The 24,464-nt window shown below is 40.6% G+C and overlaps 1 protein-coding gene across 1 annotated transcript in view; it reads right to left on the bottom strand.

Moving 5' to 3' along the window:
• XRCC5 (X-ray repair cross complementing 5) overlaps positions 1-24,464 on the bottom strand; it is an 87,025-nt gene that overhangs the window by 3,949 nt on the left and 58,612 nt on the right. The window contains exons 17-19 of the mRNA XM_044241568.1: positions 9,784-9,893; positions 8,003-8,099; positions 6,120-6,187 (exon numbers count right to left, since the gene is read on the bottom strand). Of these exons, the coding sequence (XP_044097503.1) occupies positions 6,120-6,187; positions 8,003-8,099; positions 9,784-9,893 (275 nt within the window). The remainder of the gene's footprint in view (positions 1-6,119; positions 6,188-8,002; positions 8,100-9,783; positions 9,894-24,464) is intronic.

Here is a 24,464-nt window from a genome sequence, read left to right as displayed (position 1 = left end):
CACCTGTATAGAAATTTCCATCTAATCCCTCCAGAAGACTAAAAACTAACAATCACCTCATGCTCAGATCGTTACCAATCCCAAATTAAAATCACATGGCTTCCACTGGGCTGACTCTGACACTATCAGGTGATTCCAAAGACTCACCCATAATTCAGACATATAAAAGCATCAGGAAGGACAAGTCTGTTTGCATGTATTTTGTCTAAAAAGGACATACATCTGAGTTCAATGTTCAGTGTTATAAAGGCAGCATTGCATAGGAGAGAAATCCTACAACTTAGTGTAGGAGAACAAAACCCTAACCTTAGCTGTGTTAGTTCCTCAGTAACCCTGGGCAAGCTGCTTGACCTTTCTATAATTAACAAAATAAGACGACTACTACTCACCCTATCGCATGGGGTTATAGCGAGTCTCAGACGAAATAAAGTATGCAAACTTGCTTTGTCATATTGTAGATTGTATATTCCAATTCCTAGGAAAATGCCCAATACATGTCCACCAAATGACAGGTGCAAGAATGTCCATAGCATTTTTAGTGGCACCTGGGTGGCTAAGTCAGTGAGGTGTCCGACTCCTGATTTTGGCTCAGGTCATGATCTCAGGGTCATGGGACTGAGCACTATGTTAGACTCCGACCTCAGCGGGAATCTGCTTGAGATTCTCTCTCCCTCTCTCTTCCTGCCCCTTCCCCTGCTCTCTTTCTCCCTGTCTCTCTAAAACAGATAAATAAATCTTTTAAAAAGTATCTACAGCATTTTTACTCATAATTGCCAAAGTGTGGAAACCATCAAATGCCCATTATCAGAAGAATGCATAAATACATTGTGGTATAACCATAAAAGGGAATAGTCTATAGTCATAATACAGAAAGAACAACTCTAACATCATGGAAGAATAAAGTTAAGGATAGGCAAAACTGCTCTCCAGTGACAGGTGCCAGAAGAGTGGTAACCTCGGGGGCTGGGGCTCCTCACTGTGAAGGGAACAGGGAGGCTTCCAGAAAGACGTAAATATTCTGTATTTCGATCTGGGTGACGGACGCCCACAGCCGTGGGCTTTACCAGGTTACACAGTTGAGATCCATGCATTTACTGCATGTTATGTTCTACCTCAACAGTATTTTTATAAAATTGTATATTAAAAGCACTGGGTGAGGTACATAAACAATGAATTCTGGAATATGCACACAAAACATTAAATTAAATTTTAAAAAAGTATCAAGCTCTAAACAAATATGAGGTAAAATTGTGGTACTTTCCTTATTGCTTTTCCTTGAATTAGCATACAGAACAACTCCACCAGATTTACGGCAGAGAAGGAAAGTGGAAAAGAGCAAAGAAAAAATATGAAGTCAACGGAAGACAGTAGTTAAAGAAAACTGATCTCAAGAAATGATTCTTAAACTTTATGTTGTAACCCTCACAAGACTTGGAAGATCTCTTACAAACTCACACACTGAAAGCCGGGTGCACTCCTGCGAGAGGGACCCCGAGCATCTTTCCTGTGTGTAGATGTGGCTGGTAGCGTTCTAAGGTGGAGGCACGGAGAGGTGGCATCACGGTGTGGCAGGAGGAGGACTGTCCTACAACGGCAGGGCTCTTGATTCTAGTCAATTCTGCCAGCCATCAACTTGCCAGGAGACACTGCAAGTCAACGTCACCTCTCTAGATGGAGTCTGTAAAATGACCAGACTGCTAAACTCCTATCACCTATGAGGCTGCGGGGGAAAATCAATGCCAACAACAATAAAGAAGGCCAGACTGGGTAGCCACCAGGAAAACAGGTGCTACAAAGATACCTGCCCCCCTTCCAAGTTCAAATCAAATGATTATTTAGATACAGCTTGGCCCCTTGGGATCCTGTGAGGTACAATACGACAAAACCACAAGGCTGGTCCTCTCTCCCCTCTGTGCTATTACTATGGAGTAAAAAGAATGGAGGACCCGGGGTCAGTCCTAGAACAAGACTCCTCGCCAGGGACTTACTAAGAGATCTCAGCCATGTTATTTTCTTTCTCGGGGCCCTCAATTTCTTCATCTGCAAAATAAGGAGCTTGGACTAGATCAGTGTTTTTCAGGTTCTGTTCCTGGGTAATCCCACCCCGCCGCTCCCACCACCCACCGACTGAGGAACAGCCCCTTTCTCTGTTTCAGAGATCAGGCTCCCCTGTAAGCTTTAGTTTTAAAAATAAAAACTCCTTTAGAAGATCATTAGAATTCTTTCCAGCTGAATAAAATTATATACAGCTAAGCCAATTTCCTCTGCCTGAGTTAAGGATCTGGCTTGTTTTAATTCTTCTAACCCAGGGCTTCCTAACATCATTATCAGCATATTGGGCCAGGTAATTCTTGATGTGGGGGCTGTTCGGTTTCCCAATATCCCTGGCTTCTGGTCACTAGGAGTCAGTAGCAGCCCCTGTGTGATCATTCTTGGTTGAGAGTCACTGTCCTAATTCTAACACAGGTTAGCAAGAAGAAACTTATTTTAAAAAGGAAAGAAAAAATTCTTTGATGAAGGAGATAAACTTCAAATGATGAATCAGCCTCTTCTTGGGGCACCTGGGTGGCTCAGTGGGTTAAGCCGCTGCCTTCGGTTCAGGTCATGATCCCAGGGTCTTGGGATCGAGTCCCACATCTCTGCCGAGCGGAGAGCCGGCTTTCCTCTCTCTCTCTCTCTCTCTCTCTCTTTGCCTGCCTCTCTGCCTACTTGTGATGTCTCTCTGTCAAATAAATAAAATCTTAAAAAAAAAAATGTGAAAATGGCATCATGGTTATGTCCAGGCTTCAAAATGAAATGAGAGCGGTCAGTGAATTTAAAAGAAAGTGGCTATTTAAAACTTACGTTGTGGAAGAAATTTCTATTTCTGTAGCAGGACTGACTTACCTAGATTTCTCAGAGTCATAAAATCTATTTTCTCAGAGTCATAAATTCTATTTTCTAGAATACACCAAAGACAAATGGCCCTCCTTAAGAGGTGCAAGGGTAAAGTTATGATCTAATTTTCATTTAAAATGGACATCTCTGGATAATTATTTCCTTTCAAATCATCAACATTTAATACAGATAATTTGACAGCTTGCTAACTTTAAAGAACTTACGGAAGTGTCTTGGAAGACTTGAAATGGGCTGTGAGTACTGCTCTTCAACTCGATTATAGTCAGGTTTCCGTAACTGATTTTATGGGGATCGACCAAACTTGACAAACGCCTCCTTTGAAGGCGATCTTCTGCAGTGCACTGTCAGAACGGACTCCCCTCCCTGAGCGGGCTAAGGTGTGTCCTCTCTCCTGGAAACCACATGGTAAGCCAGACTCACCCCCCTCCATGATTCTCCCCATCACCCCCGACATGTGCACACTCTCTTCCACACTTCACTCCAAAAACCTACAGTGCCAGTTAAAAACATTTTTGATACAAAGGATTATGTCTCCCCCCTGAAAAACAAAATAAATGTTTTGGAAAGAAGAAAGATGACAAGTTCTCAGAGCTGTCTTCAATTACGACCAACTGAAATCAGTGCCGCTGACACTGGAACCACTCAAGGACACCACCCCAAACCTCGTCATTAACTCAAAGTCCTCTCTGCGGCTGAATGGACAGCACAATTCCCCACGGTTAGGCTCTATGTCCTCAAGTCCAAAGAAGACATTGCCTTTGCAGCACAGAACAAGCCTCAGACAATTTGCAAGAAGCACGTCATCCCTTCTTAGATTTCTTGCCTCTCTACTATTCTGGACTCATTTAGCTATGACACCTTTGGTTAAGGTGCACTATACTGCCGAGAGGAAAAATACAACCTTTTTTAGATCGTTGCTCTCATCTTCCTTCAATAACAATAACATGTACTTAACTCTCACCTCGGTGACAGTTTTTTAAATGCAATAATGACGAGGGCAAGTGAGTGGCTCAATCAGTTGAGGCGACTGCCTTCAGCTCAGGTCATGATCTCATGGTCCTGGGATCGAGCCCCACATCGGGCTCAAAGCTCACTGGGGAGTCTGCGCCTCTCCCTGCTTGAGCTCTCTTTCTCTCTCAAATAAATAAAATCTTTTTAAAAAATTAAAAATAAATTAAATTATTTGTCTTGACTTATTTTACTTGTTTAGCAAAAGCTGACTGATAAGCCTTCATGCTAAGTGATGGTTAATTTTATGTGTCCACCTGGCTTGGACCACAGTGCCCAATTATGGTGCTAAACCCTAGTCTGGATGTTGCTGTGAAGGTATTCTGTAGATATGATTAACATTTACAATCAGCTGATATGAAGTGAAGATTACCCTTGGTCATATTGGTGGGCCTCATTCAATCAGCTGAAGGAAACCTGCCTCAGGACTGTACCATGGAAATCTTGCCTGAATTTCTAGCCTGCTGGCCTGTCTTACGAATTTCAGATTTGCCAGTCTCTACAATTTCACGAGCCAATTCTTTAAAATAAATAAATCTCTTCCCAACCCACTCACACACACACACACACACACACACACACATATCCATATATATAGTCTATTGGTTCTTTCCCTCTGGAGAGCACTGAATGATACACTCCAGTTCCAAGGGGAAATATTATCATGCCATTGTATGAAGTAACAAACAAATAAAATCAAGCAGTTAAATGACATCCTCTCGAGTACTGATATATTTATAGCCCTGACTGGTAGGAGAGGGTACAGACACAGTGGAGCCCTTTTTGAGACAATCATCAGCATGTTAGTGTGTGCTTCTAAAATTCCAGGATTTTACTTCCTGAAAGCAGGGACCATATATGTTCTTTAACAAAATGGTTCTGCCAGGCAAAGTATAGTTAATATAAATTCTCATATAATCTAACTTCTTTCCCAAAAAAATACTATGGTTTCTGCCAAATGCCTTTTTGAGTTGAAACTATAAGGCATTTTTAAATGTGGCCTGAATTTCGCCCTAAGCTGAATACTTCTAGCCTTGTTCCTGCCATTCCCTCACTCCCTTAACAGACTCCTGTCCGCCAGCCCAGACCAAACTCTCCGAGAGCATGTGTATAGTTAAGTTTTTGAATCTCCGTTATCTTCCTCTGCAAGCCTACAGTGAGTTTCTAGAGGGCAGGAGTGTTGTCTTATTACTCAGCACAATGCCTAGCAGACGGCTGAGGCTTTAGCCCGTGACTGACAGCTGCTGGGCGCTGTCCCAGTAGGACAGGCTCAGTTAGAAACCGTACCTGAAGCTCAGTGTTATGAACCATATACTTATTTTAAGATTTTATGTATTTATTTGACGGAGAGAGACACAGCGAGAGAGGGAACACAAGCAGGGGGAGTGGGAGAAGGAGAAGCAGACTTCTCGCTGAGCAGGGAGCCTGATGTGGGGCTCGATTCCAGGACCCTGGGATCATGACCTGAGCTGAAGGCAGATGTCTCACGACTGAGCCACCCAGGCACCTGAACCATACACTCTTGAGGTACTCTATTTTATTTAACTGTCATCACAAACCTGAGGTATAATGAAAGATCACTAAACTCAATAGCCACATGTACTTGACTCACAGCTGAATCCGGTTCAGACAGGAAGACCTTGGTCTACTTGTGTCAATACATGAGTCTTACTAAACGCACCTGTGGACGTGCCTTACTCTGGAATACGAGGGTATCTTTATCTTGCTTAACATTATAATCACCTGAGGGGCTCTAAGAACTCAAACCCTGCCCCCAGAACTCCATTTTGGACTACCAGAATCTTTGGGGGCGGGACCTGGTCATCAGTACTTCTTAAATGACAGCTCCCCAGGTGACTGAAGTGTGGCCTTGTGGGAATCACTGGACTACCTGGATTTAACAGCCTTTACCAAGGTCTCGGCTATGCTTGGTATGCACTAAGGACTTCAGGAACTCTAGAGCTAATGACACTGGTTCCGGGTTAGTTCTAGAAACAGGACCGCAGTCTTTGGAAGACTGAGGGAGTTTACAATTTCTCCTACAAAAACACTGCAGTTGAAGGAAAAGGAACTGGCCAATTGGTCAATTAAGAATGCTGGGAGTACACTAGTTCAGTTACTCTTAAAACTTAAAATTTTTAAGGAGGAACGGGCATCAAGAAAATAATATTCGTTACAATACTTCATCTAAAGATGGCGTTATTCTGCAATACCTTTTTGGCTTCCTCAGCTGTGACGGAACTTCCAGGGGCTTCATCTTTGGTGATCAGAGTAATTCCATCTAAAAAGTAATTCACAGAGTGAAATCTCAGTGCAAAGAATCAATCCTGATCGTACCTTCCTCTCCATCACACCGCCCCCCCCAATCTTCCCATTAGAGATTTTTAAAACTCCACAGGTGCTCTTCTCTATAGAAATGAAGTCTGTAAAGGCATTTAACGCACACTGTTCCTGCCATCTTATATTATCCTGTTTCCTACTTAGCCTCTGTAAAATGAAGGCCACATCTCAAGTGCTACCTGCTGCATGAAGTCTTCCCTGATTAAATCTCTCCTTCAGAGTTTTTAGCTCACTTTGTTTATGCCTTTGAAATGGCTGTCATCATATCTTACCTTGTATAAACTACGTGTACACATGTTCTCTCTCCTAACGGACCATACTTTTCTCAAGGGCAGGGAATGGGTTTTATTCATCTTTCAATTCCCATCAATGTAGGCATGGACAAGCTTAGTAAATAAATAAGTGAACGACTATATACTTTGGCCCAAACCCATTAGATACCCAATATAGGAATCTGCAGACATTTTGACTTCTAGTAATGTTACCAGCTACTGATGGAATGGCAAGAGGCCCCAGGTTGGGAGGAAACATGCTCTCACAATGGTTATGTCTATCATTTAGCACATACATCAATTTTAGCTCAGTGAGAGCAAATCAAGGATAGAAAATCTACCCTTTAGTTTTCTCTTCTTCCTATTTTCTTCTGCCTCAAATGGCTGATGCATGATACACTTTCAGAAAAGCCTATACATTTAACATCTATTTGTACCTAGAAATGGCACAGGTCATGTGTATTCTCTCAATAGGATAGAAGCTCTCAGAAAATGCATACCTTGTGTATGTCCTGTAAGTTTCCTTTCAGCCAACAATATGCTGGAGGCAATCAATAAATACCAAAACCAATCTCCTTCATCTACTAGGCTGGCAGCAGAGACACCAGAGTGATTTGAGTAAGTCCCATTCACCACCTATTCTAATTGCTTTTGCTCCCCAGTGTAGAAGTTAAAGGGCTGAAAAATTAACTGTCAGGGAAATAGTTGCCTGAGTGATGAAACGCTGCCCCTTAGAAGCTGGATAGACAGATATGCAACTCCTTTTTACAGAGTTTGCCCAGAAAGACAGGTTCAAACTAATCTGAGGGCCCTACTTCAAGTGAAAAGTTTCATAATCTTCAACATCATTGTTTTCATAGGAGGTATTTTTAATAGGTAGTATCTTATACTTGGTTCTGAAAGAAAATCAAGTCAGGTGAAAAAAACCGGGCACAAGGCATGAAGGAAATCCAACATCAAGCCTAACACTGAAAGAGTGTGTGTTGCCTTCTTTCTAGGTTAAGTATGCACTGGTCTCTGTGAATAAATGAGGGAATTGCTTTGGTGCACGAAGATGCTCGTCTGCTGATATGGAAAGCCCAAGAACATGCTCACGAAAGGTGATAGAAGGGCAAAATGTGGGTGAGGTCAGTGTTAGTGCTGTGGGTCCGGCAGGATGGAAGGGTCTAAGAATCTGAGAAAGGGGGCAGTGTGTGCCCACGCGGGTTCTTCCAACTAATAGAAAAGGTACCATCTTGGAAATGGGTCATGCTGCACAGAGTTTAAGTTAGGACCTACATGTTCACTATTTATCACATTTTATTTATGTTCATTAAGCTTGCTTCTAAGCCTTGTTATTTTCATTCACTGGATCCTAAGCATTTTCCCAAATCCACATGGAAAGTCACCAGGTTGCCATGTAACACACCATACAACATAATTTATGTTTAGATTTAGAAAAAAACAGCATAAATATTTGGAGAAAATGATAAAAGACACCTTACCCTGAACGACAATTTCCCAGAAGTGATTTAACTGTTTCATTTCCACTTTCTCTCGAAGCGCTCTCAGGAAATCGTTAAAGCGCTGCTCCTCTGAAAACTGGGGTGGCGTGTGGGAGCAGAAGGGCATCAGGTCAGAGCAAATACAGAAACACGTCACTCCCAGGACAAAGCGCTATGTATACCAAATCCACCATTATTTGTAAGAAAAATATATCATGTCCTTCTTGGGTAAATGGGAGATCTGGTCTGGCATTCCAAATTTCAACTAGGTTTGCGGCGAACCAGAAATCCCTCCATCTGTGGAAGGTATACACTGCTCAGAGCTGCACCGGTTTTTTTGGGGGGGCGGGCGGGCAGTGCTGTGCTTTTTAACTTTCAATATGGACAAAGTCAAACAAAAATAGAAGAGTTTCCTGAATTCTCAATATACCCAACATCCAGCTTCAACAACTGTCAAATCAGCCAATTTTGCCTTCCCATACACCGACCTTTCCCCATAACCTTGGGATTGTTTGGAAGCAAATGTCAAGCATATTATGTCATCTGTAAATATGTTGGTATGCAGCTTCTAAAATACAGAGAGGGACTTTTTAAAAAATACCAAAAACTACTAAAAATTCCTTAACAGGAGTAAATGACCAGTCACTATTCACATTTCCCAATGATAAAACCCTTTTCTCTGTTTTGTGTGTGTGTGTGTGTGTGTGTGTGTGTGTGTTGTACAGGTTTGCGGCATTAAGAGCGGCTGATATGTCTCCAGAGTCTCTTTTGATGCTCTTCTCTTGTTTTTTAAAAATTTTTATTTTTTAAGAAATCCAGTGACCTGGTAATTTCAGCTGGTGACAACAGGGCACAAAAGTGTTACTGGGTGCCCCATGTAATGGGGGCAGTGCTGAAAAAGCAATACATTTTCATCACCTTTTCCCAACTTGCCAGATCCTTCTTCACCTGCAGGATCCTTAGGCTTTTACTGACTTAATTTGGCCCATATTTTTCTTTATCTGTAGGGCATCTGGATCATCTACTTCTGTATCTTCTAATTTTAACAGTTTTCTCATTTTCTTATCATTCTTTGTAAGAACCTAAACAACTCAAGAATTAATTTGTTCACTCACCCAGCCAATACTTACTAAGCACCCACATGAGAACACACACTACAACTGCGCCTACTTTAAAAATATACTTTCTAATTTAAACTTGTTCACTCTTGCCTAGAGCTTACATATAAAAGCCTAGAAATAATTTGGAAGATTTTCACAGTGTTTTCTCAAAATTCCTAATAAAACAAACAAAAAACCCACATCAAAAGTAGGGTGTGGTTCTGAGTAATTAATTTTCAGCATTCTTGATTTTTCCTGGCACTCCAGATCCCTACTCCCATCTTCATTACATCCTTCTCAATAGTTATACCAATATATATTTTCCATCAATTTCTTTAAACTAGTTAGCCAGTCCTTTAATGCGTGGGTCATCAGAGACTACAGTGGAAATCTCCCTGGTTCCCCAAGGAGGAATCATGCAGCCTTGGCTCTAATGTCATAAAAAGCTGACTCCCAGGGATGAAGCAACCCACTCAACCCACCCATCTTTATACCCCCTCAGAAATGACAGCGATAGTAAAAAGACTTAGTCATTTCGGCATCTCTTGGCCAACACGGCTATTCACGGTGAGAACAATGATCTGCAAAGCCTGTGCTTACTTGTGGGGTGCTGTATGTCTTCCGTGTGATGATGGCTAACCGTTTAGGAAGAGGAAGGCAAGCAAGGATAGCTAGCGTTACCTGAATGGCTTCTTCCCGGAAGACTGTAATGCAGTCCATGCTCTTCATAAAATACGGTGTTTCATTAGTTTCCAGAAACTGCTCAATGCGATTTATTAGTTGGTGACTTGCTAGAAAAGACAACAAATTTACTTTCCTCATTTTGAGTGATGCTGGTTAGAGAGAATATATGCTTTGTGTGCCTATAAGTACGTACTATGGTTCACGAGCTTCATGGTCAGTAGGCACAAACGCTATTCTTTGAGAGGGGGTGGATGGGAAGGGCAGGTGAGATGCAAAATGCTGATTCCCAAAGTCTGTATTTGAAAAGTTTGGGTAATACTTACTGGTATCTGTCAAGAAATAAAATGTAATTTCTACAATGCTTAGAATTATAGCTAAATGTTCATTTTGGGACTAACACTAAATGGTGTTTTTTGTTTTTTTTTTTTAAATTGTGGTTTTTATTCCCCTTCCCCCAGAATTTAGGGGACAATTGCATAATTCCAAACTGTCTTTCCTAATATGGTCACAGAAAATAGATCCTCTAGTCTCTCCCCTAATCCCACTCATGATAAATGTCAAACAGTGCCAGAGAAGAGTAATGAGCCAGGGATATGCCATCTTCTACCAATCAGAGGTCAAATTAGAAAAGACCAGCTCTCGTCTTAATTTAGTAATATCCCTTTAGTACGAGGAATCATTGCTACATATCTTCTGCCCTTGAACCTGAATACTCTCTCTGTTGCTCAGTACTCTACAAGCCATGAATACTTAATAAACAATAACTGTCAGCAAGCAATGTCATAAATTCTACAGAAACATTAATAATGTTATTGTTTCTAAGATAGGTTGCAAACTTGAGGCTGTCCCACACACAAGTATTTTTCAGTGTGAAAAAAAGTAGAGGAAAATAGAAACAAAGTCATTAGGGAATATAAATCACTGAGCAGATTGAAACTGACCCTTAATGACTGGTATAGAACAAACCAAGGAGATGTACAGATTCAGGGCATAAAGGCTCACTCTCAGTTATGCCCTGAAACCACTTATTTGCTGGCTGGGCAGGCAATTTATGCTGAATGGTCAAGGTGAGGCCACAGTCACAGCCTCATCTGAGCATCATAGTAATTATGAACGGGTACATGCACAATACTAATGAAACGACTTTCAAGGCTCGCCTATAAAGGCTCGAGGCCACTAAGTGAATCACAGTGAACTGAGCACTGTTCAATGCCTTATGAAAAACAGTAAACTCAGTGCCATCAATTTACTTCCTAAGGATCCTATAGTCTATGGAAAGGATTAAAAAACTGGGCAAAGTGGGGCACCTGGGTGGCTCAGTCAGTTGAGCACCCAATCTTGATTTCAGCTCAGGCCAGAGTCTCAGGGTTATGAGACCGAGCCCTGTGTCGGGCTCCACGGCGGCGGGGAGACTGCTTGGGATTCTCTCTCTCCTGCCCTTCCCCCTACTTGCATGCTAACTGAATAAAATCTTGAAAAAAAAAAAGGACCAAGAATTTCTTAATATAATCATTTTGCAGCGAGAGAAAAATATCCCTAGTAACTATTGCATCTCTGCCACCAACTAAGAGATTATGATCTCCATTATAATAAAGTACTTAGCAAATTTGAGGGATTAAAGAAACACTTCCCTGCAATTTCTGAAATCTTTACCAGTATCCTGCAGTAGTGAATTAATACCCAACAGTAACAAGGGAAGAAAGGATGTCTGGATGAGTCTTTTAAAACAACGTAAATAACAAAGCCCTGATTAGTAGGCAAAGCGGAAAACCAACAAGAAGCTCAAAGCAAGAGAAGCTCTCTCCATTTTCAGCTTGGAGAGGTGAGGTGACAGAAGGGTTTGACGGTGCTCTCCACCACTTATAGCAGCCCACTTGCTCTGATGAGCTGGACATAAAGATACTCAGAGCTACCAAACTCGCCATCAGTAACAGCACTCATCAGCCATGGGTAGTAATCCTAGAGACTCAGCTCCTCATTTCTTTTGAAATGAGAGGGAGGGACCTTAGTGAGCTACAATGTAAATGTTTCTCTTTATGCAGTGAGTATTTTCATTACTTCGACCTAGTACACATTTACTGTGTGACTGTTACAGGGAAGACCCTGGAGTATGTTCTGTGGAAGACATGAGGTTGAAGTCCTTGCTCTGAAGAGCTGATAGTCTACAAGAAGATATAAGACATATACAAAAATAATAATAGGAGGTAAATGTGAAGAGGACTATGACTGATACAGAAATATGTCAGCTGATGTGAATTTTTAAAAATCTCTGGTGACCGATTATAAGATATTTTCATGAATTAACATGGCTTTTTCGCTGAGCAATGAAAAATGGAGTTGGCCATCACAGAGCAGAAAACAGAATGAGCGGAAGTATGAAGAAGAGATGTGGGAAAGCACAGGGTGTGTCTGAAGAGAAGCAAATGGTCCAGCACATGGAGTCCAGCACAGGAGGGGAAGGAGGAGGAAGAATCAGCTAGGGGAAAGTTGGAGGGCAGGTGGTTCAAGAAGACAACAGTCTGTGTGAGGTTCCTAATGCAGGATGGAGCTTGGTTCTAGAGCAACTGGAGGGGAGAAGGACTGAAGACCAAGCCTTTAGGGAACTGCAACATTAAGAGCTCGTAGAGAGGAGAGGGAGCTGACAAAGTTGCTAAGAAGACGTGGTAAGGGAGACAGGCAAAAACCAGGAGGGTTTTTTAGCGCCATGGATGCCAAGAGATGAAAGAGGAGAGCTATGTGTTGTGTCTAAACACTATGACATAAAGACTGCAAGAAAAAGAGTATAAAAAGCACAAGGGATTAGGTACTGAAGCTTGGGAAGTCCATATATCAATTAAATAGGGACTTAGCTGCTTTGGGGAAAAAAAAAAAAACACTTCCTTGGCCCATTTTATCTTGACATGTGATAGAACACACAAACACACACACACACACACACACACAATTTGCCATCTTACAGAGAAAAGTATTCAGGAGACTAAAATAAAGCAAAAGTCAATAATCCATATGCAGTAATGACACAGTTAAGGGATATAAGGAAAAGGAAGTAGGAGTCTGAAGATCTACTTTCTATTTAAGAATGAAGTTCTTATGTATTTGTGGGCCTATCTGGATTGAGTTTTCTGATTTATATGTTAGACTGTCTTTTCCTCCAGAAGTTCAGGAACACGGAGAGATAAGTATATCCAAGTTGCAATAAATCCAAAGAATACAAAGAACCAGATTTCGCCCTTTCAGGAATCATCGGTTACGTGGCCTGTGCCTCTGGTCCATGATTCTGAATTCTGTCAGTCTATCCAGACTATTTTGTGGTTCACTGACTATCATGAACCATTTAACACCAGCAAATATCCGTGATGGAAGATGCTTTAATATCCTGAATATCCTGAATAACATGTGGATGAGACTTCCCTTCTGAAGTTTGGTGGCACTTCATGTTTTCCTGCCATTTTTAATAAAAGTAATCCAGAAATGGCAGACAAAATAATATTCTACTTTGGCTAGATGACGCTTTTGAAGCCCCCGTCCTCCTTGCCCCACATAAGGGAAACGCTGATCATCACGGTGCTGGTCTCTGCTTCTACATCAATTATAGGGTATGGCATGGCTTGTCAGTCTTCCTACTCAATAAATCACAGCCCCAATTATAATTCACCAAAATGCTTTTCAGAATTAGTCAGAGGCTCAATAATACTCATTAGTAGCTAATATAAAGATGGCCATTGAAAGGGCCATCCATCTTAGGCAAGGGCTGTCATTTATTTCAAGGAGTCTTCAAAATCAAAATGTTCTAAATTTTGAGATTTTAAATATGGGCATTATATATTGGTCCAGCATCTCACACATGTACAGATTGTGGATAACACAAAATTAGTCTCAGTAATACTTTAAGGTTAACATTAAAAAATGCAACCCAGATACAAAACTGTTATGTATAGGGAAAATGGCAGGTTTTTTGTTTGTTTGTTTAATCTGAAATGTATGCTCTCCCCCTCTAGAGAAAATATTCACCACCACTGAAAGTCCCCCAAAATGAATCACCTCTCTTCTTAATGTACAGTCACAGGGGCCAAAATACCCCGGGCCATGTGCTTGTCAGTTTCCAACTTGACATTTGCTTACTACCACTGTTCTCTGCAAAGATGTTTCTAACAGAATGAAAGAAAGTCATTTATTATGGGTTCTTTCCCCTCCATCGGACAGAGCCAAAACAGCAGTGGGTTCGCTCATCTGTCACACATTATTTATAAAGGGCTATAAAGTCATCTCAAATGATTTTGCTCAACTCAGACATCATTCAGGACACTTCCCAATTTAATCCTTCTATCTCAATGCCTCCTGTGAAATGTACTTATTGAAAGGGTACACATTTTACAAAAGTCGGCAGTTAAATGATTTGTAAATGTTAAGAACAAATTTATGCAATGGCAGTGGCATCTTCACAAAACAAACTTAAAAAATGATGATATAAATTAAGCACTTAAATAAGTATACGGTCAGGTCAGTAATTAAGAGAATAAAATAATAATAATACCTATTGGCAAACAAAACTCAAAGCAAGTAGTCCAGTAGTAAATGCACACATAAATACAATGACCATTTTAAGCCAGAAATGTGTAAGAAACACGTGCGTGATAAGAAAATGAGTCTGTGTTTTAATATAGACAACCAGAACAAAAATGGATTGCCAACAGGCTTATGGCTCTTTACTACAAGATATAAACTGGTCATTGTGGGTAGAGGCTGTGTTTCTATCAGTCAGGGTCCAACCAGAAGAACAGAAATCACTCTGAGTATTTAACAAAGGAAGTGTAATGTGCACAGTTGTTAAACAGGTGATGAAGGGCTATAAAGCCAACTGAGAATGGTTCTGTCATCCAGAGATCAGAACAGCAAGAAGCCCTTAGCACCCCTTGGCAGTGCAGGGTGGGGGGAGAAAAGAGCAGAGGGAAGTGCAACAGCTAGAGCTCACTCATGGGTCTGTCCAATGGGAGCCAAAGCCATGGAGGACTGGAGATGCTGCCTAACACAGGCAGGGAGGAAGAAACACCCCAGCTCTTCCCCCCCTCCTTCCCTCCTACCAATTTCCCACCAGGGTCTCCTAGGGGCTGAACCCTGTAGGAAGCCAGCAGTCAAGGGAGGCTGGGAAATACAACCTGCAGGGGTAGCTCTGGCCCATCCCCACCCCCACCCAGATCTGGTGCACACAGGGGAAGGGTGAGGAATGGATCCAGGGGCCATTCCACAAAGTGTTACTATGAAGCCATAGAGGTGGGTGGATGCCCCATTTTATGCACTGGATAGATCCTGGAGATACAAAATTAACAAAGAATTCTTTAAATAATAAAGGAAGATAAAATGTGAGGGTTTTTTCTTCTTTCTAATGAGAGGATACAATGAAATTCAATAGAAAGTTACTGAAAAGATTCATAAACATTTACTTAAAGCTTTTCTCAGCCAATTTTGTATATATATTGTAAATATATATAAAAATAGATATACACAATATATATATCAAATTTTATTTACACACACACACACACACACACACACACACACATACAGGAGGTACCTGGGTGGTGGCTCAGTCAGTTAAGCGTCTGCCTCTGCTCAGGTCATGGTCCCAGGGTCCTGGGATCAAGTCCTGCATTGGGCTCCCTACTCAGCAGGGAGTCTGCTTCTCCCTCTCCCTCCACCCTCCTGCCCTTGCACATGCCCCTTCTCCTGCATGCTCTCTCTCAAATAAATAAAATTTTTAAAAATATATATATTTAAAGTATACTTCCACAAAACCAGAATTACATTAAAAAAAGAGAGAGAGAGAGATTGATTTTCATGTCTACTTGAAACATCTTTAGAGCTACAGATACCTCCCTTTCCTTCAGGTTTAACCCTGTGAAACCCAGTGCACAGTGGCCACACAACTGTGTGGACAGCGAGGACAAACCAGAGGAGCAGGAAGTGACTGAACCCTTCCCATGGTGCTTCTCTCCTTTCACAGAAGTCAAAGCATCTTCTGAAAATTGAAGTACAAAAAACTTACCCCAAATATTTTCCTTTCCATGACAAAATGTATGCTGACTTATTTCTTAAATGTCCTTTCTACTTCTATTTCCAAAAGAGGATGGACATAAGACCCCAGGCAGAATCTGCCCTCAATGCTTGTGGTTCTCAGTCTGGCAAATCTGGTATTCCTCGTTTTATTTTAGTTTTATGGTCTTTAATGAAATATATTTTGTTGGGGAAAAAGAAATCACTGGGTGGCACCAAAAGAAACTGAGAATTAGGAAAAAAGGATAAGCTTCATGTAAATGATGTGCAAACGTCTTACTTTGAAGCAGCTGGACTGTGAAGCGGACACAGCTCTGACCTGTTCTTTGCCTCTGCCCTGATCTTCCCCCTTTTAGAAACTATTGTGCAAGACAATTTGCCCCAGAATTCTCCATTGAGCAGAAAGAGCTGCCTGCCTCCCTTCTGAGAGCAGAAACAGTCCGTGGCCCTGACACAGAGACCACCACAGCCACAGTATCACAGGTGACCAGTGGCACAGGAAATTGAAGGAAGGATATAAAATGCTGACCACCTCAACAACATACATACAGCCTTGGCTGGCTTTTTATTATTATTATTATTTTCTTACCAATAACTAAAAAACCCAATTAAAATCTCACCATTTAAGCTCCACAATTTCAGTCACAGCCCATTTTTTCATGCTTAACGATTTTCTCATTAAATGCAGTAATTTCTTACAAATTGCCCTAATAAAAGTAAGTCCTGCTGGGTGTTCCCCCCCTTTTAAATGTTGCCTTTTCATTGATGTGTTAAATTAAAACCCCAGGCACAAGGAGAAGAGTAAATGCAAAGTCTTTATTGTCAGAATCCATTCCTGCAGACTGAGATCTCTCACGTTTTATTTTTGTTTTTACTTGAGCTAACTGTGAGTCCTACTTTATAGCCACAGAAAGGTCTCCTGGTCTTAGCTCACTCTAGAAAAAAGGTGATAGTGCATGCTAATGAGAAACTAGAAAAATGGAATCCAGGAAACCCACTAGTAGTAAGGTCACTTTATGTAAGAGAACATTACAACAAATCTTCATTCTGGATGAATAACAGCTCTCATCTTAAATAACTTGATGAGATAAATAACTCAGGTCTACAAAATTTGAAGTTTCCTGGTCAAAGGTTGGGTTCCATGGCATTCTATGGTCTTTTTATTTTTTATTAACATTCAATTTAACCACTGAAGACCCACTGAACATGTCCCACAAAACCTGAAGGTTATAATGCATATTTACAGATTTACAGGGCATACAGCAGTTTGCTTTAAAAAAAAAAAAAAGGACATATTTTGGTCTTTAAGTATAACTAATTTCCCCAATTCCAAAATGGAGTGCATTTAAAGTCCAAAATTGGGACACGATGCTAACATAAGAAAGAAGTTAAAGGAAGACTTTTTCATCTAATGAAGTGACTTCTTTGGCTCCTTTATGTAATGTATACGCCATATGTCTGGAGGTATGTGTTAGGTGTGGGGCTAGGAGTAGAGAAAGAGGGTCTCCATAATTTTCTAACTCTAAAACTTGATGAAGCTTCCTAAAATAAAAGTGATATAGAAGAATTAATAACCTTACCATGTGGACTTGATCCTATTCCAGATGGGCAGTAGGAGGGAGGCAGAATGCAAGACGACGGTGTTTGGTACTATAGCAATTTTACAGTATCTGTCTAGCTTCATACCAGAGTGGATGTCATCCACCTAATGCAGGAAGTAAGTAGAAGGAACCAAGTAGCCATAGTAACAGTGCAGCCAAGAGGAAACACTCTGGAACAGGAGACCAATCTGGCAATGGGATCCAATTAAAAGTTGGTAATTGAATGGAACTGAAATTCATGTATCAGCTGAAGAGATACGGTGAGTGGTGACTCAGACTCCATAGAAAGGAAGAGAGAGGTTGGCGGCCACTGCTTAAATGTGCTTTTGTGGACGATGGTGGGATGGGTGGCAGTGTCTTATGATGCCGTAAGAATCTGAGTTACTCTTTAAAGGACATAGCAAGTACCAGAAAATTTAAAACAACTATGTTTCATGTGGTAAATCTTCCTACGAACGGATAAATAATGATGCCCTGTGTTTATATGGCATCCTTCCTTCAGATCCTTTTTCTTTCTTTCATTTATCCCCCTCTTTTTCGATTTTTGGGAAGTAAGTTGTATATTTTAGAGCTCAAAATACTGAGATATCATTCTTCTCCCACTTCTCCTTCAGTGGGGCTAAGATTTATGAATTGATCCAAAGAAACTAAGAATTAATTCCACTGTAATTACTACCATTCCCAAGCACTGCTTTGTTAAAATCAATAATAGAAACAAAAAAAAATTACTTAGCAGTATACAGAGAACATAAAAGCAGATGGAGGTTATCTGTCCCACTGATGGCAGACCACCAGCATCTTTGATAATGTATCACATTACAATAAAACCATTACTGGGCACAGGTATCCCAGGATACACTAGCTCTTAAATCACAAGCATCTCTTTAGACTGGGATTTGAGGGTAAGAAAAAAGAATGGGCATTCGTTGTGGAAGGAACATCATGAGCAAATATAAAGAGGTAAGAAAGGCAGTGTCACAAGGGTATGAATGAGCGGGAATACTGTTTGGTCTGAGTACAGAGTTCACAAAGGGAGCCTGCAATGGCAGAAAGGAACCAGGTTGTGGAAAGCCTTGAAATGAGGGACGAATTTCAAAGACATGGTGAGTGATTAAAAAGGGCTGACCCTTAATCAACTCTGGGCTGTAAGAAGCTAAGCCTGGGGGATCCTTGCTGGCTCAGTCACTGGAGCATGCAAGTCTCGATCTCAGGGTTTAAGTTCGTTGGGTGTAGAGATTACTTAAAAATAAAATTAAAACAAAAAGGGGGGGATAGTTAAATCTGTACCAACATATGGGATGAGTTGAACAAGAACAACGTTGAGGATAATTAATATAGGATGCTATAACTGTCCAATGGTGAAGTAATGAAAGCTTGAATTAGGATATAGGTAGTTAGGATGGAAAGGAAAAGACAGATCCAGAATGTGACAGAAATTAGGAGAGAATTACACAGGGCTACAAAGTGGCCAGAAATGCTCAACGGTCACCTCAGCAGCAGTGACAGAAAACCCTTACTTCTGGGGAAAATCCTGTTAGCAAGTAGAGGACCAGGACACCCTTAGGCTGCTGCATCACCTGGGATACTTTTCTTTGGGCTCTCTCCTGTCCAGCCTCTTACGGCTCAGGTTATGCCAGACTGGTTTCTGAATTCTTCCTCAGACTGGTCACGCACCTGCATCTATACCCACACTGCCTTGTGTCCCACTGCCTTGGATGAACTATCTGTGCCTCTAAGTGACCCCTTCCACTGGTGCCCCAGACACCATACCTCTTCCCTTCTCAAAGATCTCATCCAGTCTCGTGCCTTCAGAGAACACCTCTAGGTGACTTCTTCCAGATTTATGTTTAGAGCCCAGACCTCTTTCCTGAAGTCCAGACCTGCATAACCCACTTAGCATGTCTCCCCCTTCTCAGCAAAAAGCAATTCCTTCCAGTTTCTCGGGCCAAAAAACTTGGGAGTCATCCCTGGCTTGTTTCTTTCTCTCACACCCTACATTCAAATAGCAAAACCTACCAATTCTACTTTTAAAGCATATCAAAAATCTGACTTCTTCTCACTTTCTCACTTGTATTACTATGGTAGCTTCTAACTCATCTTTCCTCTTTCACCTTGCCCATTCTCAACATGGCAGCCAGGGCACTTTTAAAACATAAAGTCAATCAGACCAACCTTTACCTGGAATTCCTCAGTGGTTTCCCATTTCACTCAGACTAAAAGCAAGCGGTCTAGGAGGCCCTATTGTGATATGTAACAAGATACCACCCCCCCGACCCACCCCGATCTCATCTACTTTACTTCAGCTACCCTGGTCCTCCTGATGCTCCTAAAAGAAGCTAAACACACTGCTTCAGGAGAACATACTGCTCCCTCTGTCTGAAGAGTTCTCCCCAGGGATACCCACTAGGTTCTCTCCTCCACCTTCCTTAATTTTCTATTCAAATGACACCCCAAAAGGAAGCCTTCCTTGATCCTCTATAAAATCATAAGCCCATTTCACCCCAGCACTCAAAAATATCCCACTATCCTGTTTTAATTTCTTCTGTAGTGCTGTTGTTAAGTTGAATACCATTCTCTGAAAATTCATGTCCTTTCTGAAACCTCAAAATATGCCCTTATTTGGAAATAGGGTCCTTGCAGATGTAATCAAATTAAGACAAGATCATAAGAATGGGCCCCAATCTAATCATGACTGGTGTCCTTATAAGAAGGGGGAAAATTTAAGAGTACCTGGGTGGCTCAGTCAATTAAGCACCTACCTTTGTCTCAGGTTATGATCCTGAGGGAGTCCTGAGGGAATGAGCCCTGCAGTGGGCTCCCTGCTCAATGGGGAGTCTGCTTCTCCCTCTCCTGCGCGTCCCTCCTTCATGCTCTCTCTCTCAATCACTCTCTCTCCCTCAAATAAGTAAATAAAATCTTAAAAAAAAAAGGAGGGAATTTTGGACACACACAGTGAGAGAGCTCCCTGTGAAGAAGAGGAGCCAGAGACTGGAGTGGCATGTCTACAAGCTAAGGAACACAAAGAACTGTCAGCTGTCACCACAAGCTAGGAGTGGGGCACGGAACAGATTCCCCTCAGAGTCCTCAGAAGGAACCAATGACTGGTTTAAACTGAAGGCATTCAGAAAGACATCTTCATTTTGTAGAGGTTTTGCAGGAGTAAACCAGTGAGGCTTAGGTAGTTCATTCATCCATTTAGCAAGTGACCAGCATCCTACTATGTGCTAGTCACTATAACGAAACACAGACAGTAAATAAATAAGAAAATAAATGTCAAATGGTGGCAAGGACTTGTGTTTGTTTCCAAGGGCTTTGTAACAAAAAAAACCACTCTGGCTTAAAACTAGAGTTTATTTTCTCACAGTTCTGGAGGCTAGAATTCCAAAGTGGAGATGTCAAGAAGGTTGGTTCCTTCTGAGGAACTTAACTGTCGTTAAGTCAGTTTACTGACTTAAACAGAATGGAAGATCTGACCAAACCTATAATGTGTAAAATAACCAAGTATTAGAAAGTGTCCCACAAAGAACGCTGGCCTAGGTTTCACTGGAAAATTCTATCAAATATTTTAAAAAGAAATAATATTAATCTTGAAGGGGAAGAAAGAATACTTCTCAACTCATTCTATAAGGCCTATATTCCTCTGATATTGAGGCCAAAGATGTTGCAAGAAAGGAAAACTATGGAAAAGTATCCTTCATGGACATATATATAACAATCCTAACAAAGTATCAGCAAAATGAATTCAGGAACATACAAGAAAAATTATACACCATGATGGATTGTAATTTATCCCCACATGCAAGGCTGGTTTAACAACTGCAAATCAGTGAATATAACACAGCATATTAATAGAAGAATCAAACACAACGTAATCATCTCTATATAGAAAATGCATCAAAAAAAAAAGAAAATGCATCTGACAAAATTCCACATGCATTTGTAATAAGAACTCTCAACCAACTAGGAATGAGAAAGAAAATCTTCAATGATAAAGGGACTGAGAAAAGCCAGAACATCATATTAACGGTAAAGATAAAAGCTTTCCCCATAAGACGAGGAACAAGGATAATCACTTCTATAATTCCGTGATTGTTGGATATAAAAGCCAATACAATCAAGAGTGTTAAGGCATACAAATTAGAAAAGAAAAAATAAAGCTGCCTTTATTTGCAGACAGCACCGTCTGCATGTAGAAAATTCAGAGTACAGGGCACCTGGCTGGCTCAGTCAGTTAAGTGTCAGCCTTAGGCTCAGGTCATGATTCCAGGGTCCTGGGATCAAGCCCTGTGTTGGGCTCCCTGCTGGGCAGTGAGTCTGCTTCTCCCTCTCCCTGTGCCACTCCTCCTGCTTGTGCTTTCTCTCTCTCCACTCACCACCCCCAAATAAATACATAAAATCTTATAGAAAATTCAAAGTATATAAAAATAATTAGAAATATTAAACAAGTTTAATAAGATTGCAGGATATAAGATCAATATACAAAATCAAAATTCCTATATATTGGCAACAAACAATCCAAAAAATAACTTTAAAAAAGTCCAACCACAATAGCATTAAAAAGAATAAAATACTCATAAAAATTTAACAAAAGAAGTGTAGGACTTGTGCACTAAAAACTACAAAACACTATGGAGAGAAAGTAAATAAAAACCTAAATAAATGGGAAAATATCCTGTGTTCATGGGTTTAAAAATTCAATATTGTTAAGATGGAAATCCTCCTTTAACTATTCTATATGCTCAATGCAATCCCTATTAACACCCAGTGGGCTTTTTTCTGTAAACTGAAAAGCTGAATCTAAAATTTACATGGAAATGCAAAGGACCTAGATTAGTCAAAACAATTTTAGGAAAAAATAAAATTTAAAGACATATTATAGTATATCAATGCTTACTATAAAGCTGAAGTAAGTAAAATAATGTATCAATGAAGAACAGACATAGATCAGTGTAAGAGAATTGAAGAATACAAAAATAAAAGGATGGTCTTTCCAATAAATGATATGCCGGGACAACTGGTTACCCTATGAAAAACAATGAATATAGGACACTCACCCTCATAATCATTTACAAAAATCAACTCAAAATGGATTACAGACCTAAAACTTTCAGAAGAAAATCTGTGTGACTTGGCTAGACAAAGATTTCTTACATAAGACTACAAAATGATAAGCCATAAAAGAAAAAATGCTAATTAAGAAAATAAAAATTAAGAACTTTATACTTCAAAAGACACCACTGAAAAGATAAATCACAGGCTGCGGAAAATATTTGCAAATCACATATCTGACAAAGGACCTGTATCCAGAATATATATAGAATTCTCTACATCTAGATAAGAAAATTGAATTAAGAAATGGGGAAGAGATTCAGATAGACATTTCACCCGAGGAAATAAGACATATGAATGGCCAACAACCATCTGAAAAAAGGTCAGCATCATTAGTATTTAAGAAACTGCAAAAAAATCCCACACAGGGATGCCAACACATCGCCACCAGAATAGCTGTAATTGAAAAAACAACACAAGCGTCACCAAAGATATGGAGAAAGTGGAACTCTCATTCACTGCTGCTGAGATGTTAAGTGGTAAAGCTGTGTGAAAGGAGTTTGGCTATTTCTTAAAAAGCTAAACATAAACTTCCCAGCAATTCCACTCTCACCTAAGAAAAACAATAAAATACAAACACTTGTAATTTTCGTAGCATTATTTATAATAGCTACAACCTGGAAATTATCCAGATATACCCATTAGTGAACTGATAAACATAATGCGGCACATCCATAAAACAGAGTATTATTCAGCAATAAGAAGAAATCAATTACTCAGGATGCCTGGGTCATTCAGTTAGTTAAGCGTCTGCCTTTGGCTCAGGTCATGATCCCAGAGTCCTAGATCGAGCCCTGCATTGGGCTCCCTGCTTGTCAGGGAGCCTGCTTCTCACTCTGCCACTGCCCCTCCTTGTGTTCCCTCTCTCTTTCTCTCAAATAAATAAGATCTTAAAAAAAAAAAAAACCAATTACTGATACATGCTACATCAACAAACTTCAAAAACATGCTAAGTAAAAGAAGCCACATGCAAAAGACTGCAGATTGAGTGATGCCATTTATGTGAAATTTCCAGAAAAGGTAAGCCTGTAGAAACAGAAGTGGTGACCTGGGGTGGTGATAGGAAAAAAGAATGGACTACAAATGGTCAGGGGGACCTTTCTGGGGTGAGGGAAAATTTTTAACTGGATTGTGGTGATGATCCCATAACTATGTAAGTTTATAAAAGATCACTGAGTAGCACACAGAATCAGTGGAGAGACTCGTAGAGATCTACCACAGATGGAAAGGAGTCCTCCACTATGTTTCCATGACAGAATAACTGCTGAAGCTCAGACGGTGAATTTTATCCTCAGTGCAAGGAAAACACTACTAGATTCCAAGGGCAAGGGAACTGTCAAAAAGATCGCTCCCAAGAGAAATGGCTTCTGACTCCAATGGCCTACAAGGGCTATCCTCAGTGTTTCAGTTGCATCTCATCACCACTGAAAGATATGAAGAGATAAATTCCAAAATTTCAGCAGTTTAATCTGACAAAGGAAATGAAAATGGGCCTGTAGCAGTCAGCTCTGGCTGCCATAACACAACACCACAGCTAAGGAGGCTTCGATGTAAGAAATTTATTTCCTCACAGTTCTGGAGGCCAGTGCTAACATGGCCAGGTTTGGGTGAGGGCTCTCTTCCTGGCTTGCAGTCAGTCACCTTCTCACTATATCCTCAGATGGCAGAGAGAAAAGACAGGAAGAGAAGAGAGAAGAAGAAAACATAAACCTGATGTCACTTCTTATAAGGTCTTCAATACCATTATAAGGAGGGATCCACCCTCATGTCATCTGAACCTCATGACCTCTTCTAAGGGCCCCAAATCCAATATTATCACATTAAGGGTTAGGGCTTTAATGTATGAACCTTGGGGAGACACAGTTCAGTCTATAACAGGACCTTTAATCACTATTCACTGAAGATTTTTCTCCAACT

This window comes from Neovison vison, chromosome 3 (genome assembly GCF_020171115.1).
Source record: "Neovison vison isolate M4711 chromosome 3, ASM_NN_V1, whole genome shotgun sequence".
Lineage (NCBI taxonomy): Eukaryota > Metazoa > Chordata > Mammalia > Carnivora > Mustelidae > Neogale > Neogale vison.
This window is presented reverse-complemented; position numbering and strand designations above follow the sequence as displayed.